This window comes from Rhinopithecus roxellana, chromosome 15 (genome assembly GCF_007565055.1).
Source record: "Rhinopithecus roxellana isolate Shanxi Qingling chromosome 15, ASM756505v1, whole genome shotgun sequence".
NCBI lineage: Eukaryota > Metazoa > Chordata > Mammalia > Primates > Cercopithecidae > Rhinopithecus > Rhinopithecus roxellana.
In genome coordinates this window covers 20483249-20490609 of record NC_044563.1, presented here as the reverse complement: position 1 = coordinate 20490609, position 7361 = coordinate 20483249, and the positions used below count along the sequence as shown (strand labels likewise).

Below are 7361 nucleotides of genomic sequence, written 5' to 3'. Positions count from 1 at the left end.
ATGCTTGCGTGTGTGTGGCAGCGGTTGCTCAGCAGTCTTGCTGGGTTGTTTTCAGTTCGGTTGGGCAGCATGTGCTTTAGCCCCAGGTGGCGACCATGGGTCACTATGCACAGAGGCCCTGCTTTGAGGTGACCAGGGTGCAGGATCACTGCCAATGGCTTGTGATTTGGCCCTGGTGGCAGCAGCTAGCAGTGGGACAGTGGTTTTTAACAATGAAAGAAGGAAAATCCAAAGGTTACATATTGTCATTCCATTCATGCAACATAGAAATGTAAAAACATCAATGATTTCCAAGGGTTGGGGGAGTTGGAAGTGGTTGTCTATAAAAAGCATGCAAAGGGAAATTTTAGGATGAATCAGATATTTTCTGTGGTGCTCTGCTGGTGAACACATGCCTGCATTTGTCCAAACTCATAGAACTACACGTAGCAAAGAGTGAATGCATCGCATACAAATTAAAAATGATCAACCAAGAGTACAGGGGAATTCCAGAATTAAACAGACTGTGAAAAAAAAATCTAATTTTATTATAAATGTATGACTTTACTTCATTGAAAGGAGATGAGGGGGGAAAAAAAAGCCAAGCTAAGTAAGATTGGAAGAACAATGTGCTAACCAGAAGCCTTAAAGCTAAAAATAAATTTTACAAAAATACTGTGCTTTAGTTGCTAAAGTTGTTTCTCATGGAGGTATGGATTAACAATTGTGGAACTGCTTTACTCCTATGCTGGAGATGGAATAAACTGAATTAGAGTGACAGACATAGGGGAGGAAACGCTTCCTCAACCCTTCTAGGGTTCCTGGCTAGGTCTGAGATAAAACTGACAAAGACAGACTAACAGGGGAAAAGCATAACAGATTAATTTAATCAAAATTCTATGTGACATGGGAGCCTTCAGGAATGAAGACTCAAAGATCCAGGGAAAATTGTTTGTTTTTATGCTTAGGTTCATGGAAGTGTGACTGCATGTGGAAATGTGATTGGATAAGGTATATGACCTAATAGTAATAGTGAGAAAACCCAGCAAGGCCTGTCTGTTCAGATTCTTCTTGGCCTCTCTGTTGTAGCATTTCTTCCTTCCAGGTATCGGGCAGGACCTCTCTGGAATGAGAGTCAATTATTTTTGTAACTTTTCTTTTAGGTTTGGGGGTACATGGGCAAGTTTGTACATAGGTTAACTTGTGTCACGGGAGTTTGTTGTTCACATTAATTCATCACCCATATGCTAAGACTAGTTATTTATCTCCAATAGGTATTTTTTTCTGATCCTCTCCCTCCTTCCACCCTCCACCCTTAAGTAGGCTCCAGTGTCTTTTGTTCCCTTCTTTGTGTCCATGAGTTCCTATCATTTAGTTCCCACCTATTTAAGTGAGATCATGTGGTTTTTGGACTCCCTATTCAATAAAAGGTGCTGGGTAACAGGCTAGCCATACACAGAAGATTGAAACTGGACCTCTTCCTTGAACCATATACAAAAATCTACTCAAGTTGGATTAAAGACTTCAATGTAAAACCCTAAGCTATAAAAACCCTGGAAGACAACCTAGGCAATAGCATTCTGAACACAGGAACTGGCAAAGATTTCATGACAAGGAACAATAAAGCAATTGCAACAAAAGCAAAAATTGACAAATGGGATCTAATTCAACCAAGAGTTTCTGCACAGCAGAAGAAACTATCAACATAATAAGACAACCTACAGAATGGGAGAAAATATTTGCAAACTATGCATCTGAGAAACATCTACTATCCCGCTTCCATAAGGAACTTAAGCAAATTTACAAGAAGCAAACAACCCCATTAAAGAGTGCCCAAAGGACATTAACAGACACCTTTTCAAAAGAAGACATACATGTGGCCAACAAGCATATGAGCCCATTTTTTTATGACAAGATCCTAGATAGAAAGGTGGGAGAAAGAGTAATATTTCTAGGTTTTATGGCTTGCTCTGGGGAAAAGGAGTTCTAGTTTCTATGGTCCATGATGGAGAAGAGTAATTCTGGTTTCTGACCTACTTTGGGGAAGAAAGAGGGGAAAGAGACAGGAGGACAGGGGAAGGTCAGAAAGACTTTGGTTCTGAGGCTTCTTCTGAGGCCTTCCAATGTCCTTTTGTTCAAAGTACTCGCCATGACAAAGTGCCATACTTTGGGGTGTCATTTTCTAAGCCCCAACAGAGACATCAGTATGAACTCATATTTAGTTTAATATAATGAATAAATTTAGAAATAAATATGGTTTTCTCTGTATACAGGGTACAGAAATATATACTTAGTTCTTTTGATAAAAGAGCCTAGAAGAAGTGAAACAGCAGTAACAGCAAGCACACCCTGTGTCCAGATGTTGGCTTGTAAACACCACTCTCTATCAAAATAAAGAAGCCTCTTTGTAGAAGTAGTTGACTCTGTGACAGCAGTAGGAAAAATACAAGATGAGCTTAGAGCATCATGTAATGCCCTAAAGTAAGGACATATTCTAAATAAAATAAAAACAAAACACAAAGGATGAACAATGTCAAAGGAGCATAAGGGCCTTCTGAAAGAGCTTCAAAGGATGAAAGTGGAAACATTTAAACCAAAAAAAATAAAACAAAAACCTAGTATTGCCTTATAATCCAGTATAAAGTAAACAAACCAGAACACGCTAATATAAATGATGATTATAAATAAATAAATGAGAAAGGAGACAAATCTTGCTCACAGAAAAACTCCAAATAAGTTGTTTAAACACTGATCTCAGCAAGAGGTTCCCACATACCAGCAGTGTGAGCTGGAATTAATTATTTGTTTCTAAAGAATAGAGCAGAGAAAGGGGGAACAAAAAGTAACTCTATGAGAGATAATTAAGCAAACTTTACCTAACATCTGTGATCATGTTAAACTCATCACTGCTAAGTCATGTTGATAGCATGTGTCCATGATATGACGTGCTAGAAGAGAAATTTTATCACTGATGTTACTTGAAAAACAGTACAGCCCCAGGAAAATAATGAGAAAACCTCAGGAAAACATAATTTCCGTTTCAGACATTCTATGAAATGTCTCACCAGTACTCCCTCAAAACACACGGAAAGATGGACAATCTGTCATAACTAGAAGAGATTAAGGAAACCTGACAACTAAATGCAAGAAGAGGAAAAGAGTGGAAAAATGAATGAGATCAGAATAAGTTCTGAAGTGTAGAAAGTAATAGTGTGTCCATCTTTTTTTTGTAGTTTTGACAAATGTACCATCATAATATAAGTTTATGACATAGGAGAAGTCAGGCAAGTGTTTGTATTAGATTTGTACAGTTGCTGTTACAAAACGTCACATACCAGGAAGCTTTAAACAACAGGTATTTATTCTTTCACAGTTTGGAAGCCAGAAGTGCCAAATCAGTGACCCTGGACTGAAATCAGCACATTAGCAAGGCCTGCTTGCTTCATAAACTGTAAGTGAGAATTTTATTTCTTGCCTCTTCCATTTGATGGTGGCTGCAGGCATTCCAAGCCTTGGGGTCACATCACTTTAGTCTCTACTTTCATGGTCACTTTGCCGACTTCTCTTTTGTCTGTCATCACATCTCTCTGTCTTCTTCTGATAGTCACATATGTGGGCCTTTAGGGCTCACACAGATAATCCATAATACTATCTCCATCTTAATCATCTCTACATAGTCCTTTTAGGCAATATAAGGTGACATCGAAAGGTTCCAGGAATCAGGATGCATAAAGATTGTGCATTATAACAGCCTGTTGAATTTATGTCATGTTTGCTACTAACAGATATTGTCATGTTTATATTCTACATGGATGTTTAGAATCATTTCAGTTAATTCTATAATTTATGTGTATGAAGTAATTTTCAAATATAATCAGATGTTAAACCTTAAATAATTTCACATTTAATGTATTTTTATGATTTACTAAGTAGTACTTATTTGATATGTTATTTTCTACTTAATGAGATATCACATCTAAGTAAAAATTATAAGATGGCTTCAAATGAGCTACTTGATGATAGAATTTTCAGAAAACGATTGTGTCTAAAAGTTGGAGAAAAAGTCCTTAGAATATAGGTAAAAATGTTTCAGCAAAGAAATTATCTGTGTCTTTTGAAATGAACTATATGTCTGAATAGTAGGCTTATATAATAGATAGTTTGCTATAATCATGAATGGTTCAAAGTTTCAACATATTGATACAATTAGACTCAAAGCTTCATTATTTTATCCATTCATTTAACAAATACTTATTGAGAATCTCCTATGAAACACACTCATTTAGGTACTAAAGATCTTACAAAGAAAACAAAAAATTCACTGCTCTAATGAAGTTTGTCTTCTAGTTGGATAGGAGGATATATAGTGAACAAGTGAATAAATATACAGGAGAATGTGAGTAAAAACGAGGAAGAATAACACGAGATGAGGGGCAGTGTACATGGGGTGGGGAGAGGGATTATTTTATAAAGGTGGTGAACGAAGGACTCTATGACTGGGTCACATTTAAGGAAAGACCTGAATGGAGTGAGGAAATATTATGCATAGAGAGTAGCAAGTGCACAGGCCCTGAGGTTGGAGCAGGCTTGGAGTTGTGAAAAACAGCAAGGAGAGCAGCCTGGACGAAATGGAGTAAAACACAGGTGAAGCAGCAAAAGGTGATGTATGTCAACTAAAATAAGAATGAAGGAGCAGAATTAACAATTTCAAAGCATTTGCAGAAAGAAAAATGTACATTTTTTTTGTTTCTCAGTACATTTTTTAAACACTGTAAAAGTTGGTAGCAATATACAAAGAAATGGTTTTATTTTTACTCAATTTTTCTGGTGCTCTAGTTGTTTTATCCTTTTAAAATTTAAAAGATGAACATGTTGCTTCTATAACTCAGTAATGACACAAATATTAATTCATATGAGATGCTATATGTACATATTCTTGATAAAATGTGCCAAGGAAAAGCATATACTTTCATTTAATAATATGCTTTCTTTTAAACAAAATGAGGACTCCTGGAACAGTATTCACCGAAATAAATTTAAAAGCATTAGGCTCAACTTTATATTCTACTCCCTAAATTAAGTATTTAAATTATTTTGTTAAATATTAGTGTATTACTCAGGGTTCTACAGAGAAACAGAACCAATAGATAGATAGATAGAGAGAGAGAGAGATAAAAGGAGATTTATTATGGGAACTGGCTCATGTGAATATGGAGGTTGAGAAGTCCCACAATATACTGTCTGCAAATTGGAGAACCAGGAAGGCCAGTAGAGTAATTTGGAGTTTGAAGATCTGAGAAAGGTCAGGACAGGGTTGTGGAACTTGTATAAGGCCTGGAGGCCAAAGGCCCGAGAAACCAGTAACTCAAATGTCTAAGAACAAGAGAAGATGAATGTCCCAGCTCAAGAAGAGACACAATTCATCCTTCCTCCACCTTTTTGTTCTTTTCAGGTGAGCCCTCAGTAGATTGAATGATGGCCACCCACACTGGGGAGGGCAGATCTTCCTTACTCAGTCTCCTGATTCAAATATTAATCTCTTCTGGAAACACTTTCACAGACATATTCAGAATAATGTTTAAGCAGCTATCTGGGCATCCCTTAATCCAGTTAAACTGACCCATAAAATTAACCATCAGAACTTGTCACATTACATTTAATCTGGGCACATTTTCCACACCTATGGAATATTCCCCACTTCATGGGAAACCTTCATGTACTTTTATTAATGGACTTGTTTTTGCTCTAGTTTTATGTATATTTGCATTGACATGTGGTAGAAAAAAATGCATGTAGAATAAATGAATACATTAATATCTTTAAGGTTTTTGGCAAAGAAGCCCCAAGATGTCTTAGCCATTCTTGTCCAGGTGTTATGTTTCTGGACATAATGTTTCTTTTTACTTAGACAATAGACTTTTAAACAGGCATGGCAATCACCTCAGGAATTTAACTTGATTGTGGACTTTAAATGTGATTCAGAACATGGAGAAGATCCGAGAGAAATGAAACTAGGTTATGGTGCATCCTACAATGTTAAACTGACCATCCTAGGGACAATTTTGCCTTCTCAACAACTTTCTTGAATGCACTCTTCACTTCCTTGTTCCTCAGACTATAGACCAGGGGGTTCAGCATGGGGATGACCATTGTATAGAACACAGAAGCCATTTTGTCTGTGTCCATGGAGTGACTGGAGCTGGGTTGTAAGTACATGAAGATAATAGTCCCATAGAAGATGGTGACTGCAATGAAGTGAGAGGTACAGGTGGACAAAGCCTTCTGGTATCCCGAAGCTGAGTGCATCTTTAGAATGGTGATAAAAATGAATATGTAGGATATCAAGATAACCAGGAGAGCTAAAAAGATATTGAAGCTCACAACATAAACAAGAACAAGCTCGCTAACATGTCTATCAGAGCAAGAGAGAACCATGACAGCTGGAATATCACAGAAAAGGTGATGAACTTCATTGGACTTACAGAAAGAGAGACTAAATGTGTCCCCAGTGTGGATGGAGGCATTCAGGAAACCACAGAGGTAGGAGCCTATGGTCAGACGAGCACATACACTTGTTGTCATGGTTGTGGTATAATGCAGGGGTTTGCACACTGCCACATAGTGGTCATAGGCCATTGAGGCCAAGAGGTAATTTTCCACAGTGGCAAAAGCTACAAAAATATACATTTGAGCAGCACATGCATTGTAGGTGATGACCTTGTCTTCTATAAGGAATCCAGCCATGACGGTGGGAGTGACACCTGAAGAGTAGCAAAAGTCCACTAGAGACAAGTTACTGAGAAAAAAGTACATGGGATTATGGAGACAGGAATCCCAGAATATCACTACAATAATTCCCAGGTTTCCAACCAGAGTGATAATATAGATGAAGAGGAACATTATAAAGAGGGGAACCTGCAGTTCTGAGTCATTGGTTAGTCCTAGAAGAATGAACTGTGTTACTTCTGTCTTATTTTCCATCATTGCTCTGGGGGACTCACAGGATGCTTGTAGCAATACAAAAAGGAACAATGTGATAAACAAATTGAATTAAAATTGAAAAGCGTAAGTACAATATGTATTCCTTCATTGTAGCAATAACTTGTACTTCAAGATTCCCTAGAAAAAGTGTGGCCTTGACAACCAAAGGTAGTGCATTGATTATACAGAATTACGTACTGTTGAAACTGAAGAATCTTAATAGATTATTTGCACAATTTTTACATATTATAAATTTGTAAACTCATATGTAGAAAATTTACTAACCTGATCAAGATGACTCATCTAGATGCATCTGTCTGTCAATTCACCTTTCCTGAGCACGGTAAAAGCTGACGCATGTTGCTAATTTGCCAAGAACTTGTCTAGACATTTTAGATATA

General features: G+C 37.2%; 1 protein-coding gene across 1 annotated transcript; it reads right to left on the bottom strand.

Annotated features, from left to right (window-relative positions):
- Positions 1–5759: 5759 nt before the first annotated feature.
- On the bottom strand, positions 5760–7029 carry LOC104680413 (olfactory receptor 5B3). Its single transcript, XM_010386356.2, has one exon. It carries the CDS (start codon positions 6961–6963, stop codon positions 6016–6018), a length of 948 nt encoding a protein of 315 aa, XP_010384658.1. The 5' UTR covers positions 6964–7029; the 3' UTR covers positions 5760–6015.
- Positions 7030–7361: the final 332 nt, after the last annotated feature.

Coding starts and splice junctions, on each gene's coding strand:
- LOC104680413 (XM_010386356.2), bottom strand. CDS start 6,963: ATGATGGAAAATAAGACAGAAGTAACACAGTTCATTCTTCTAGGACTA.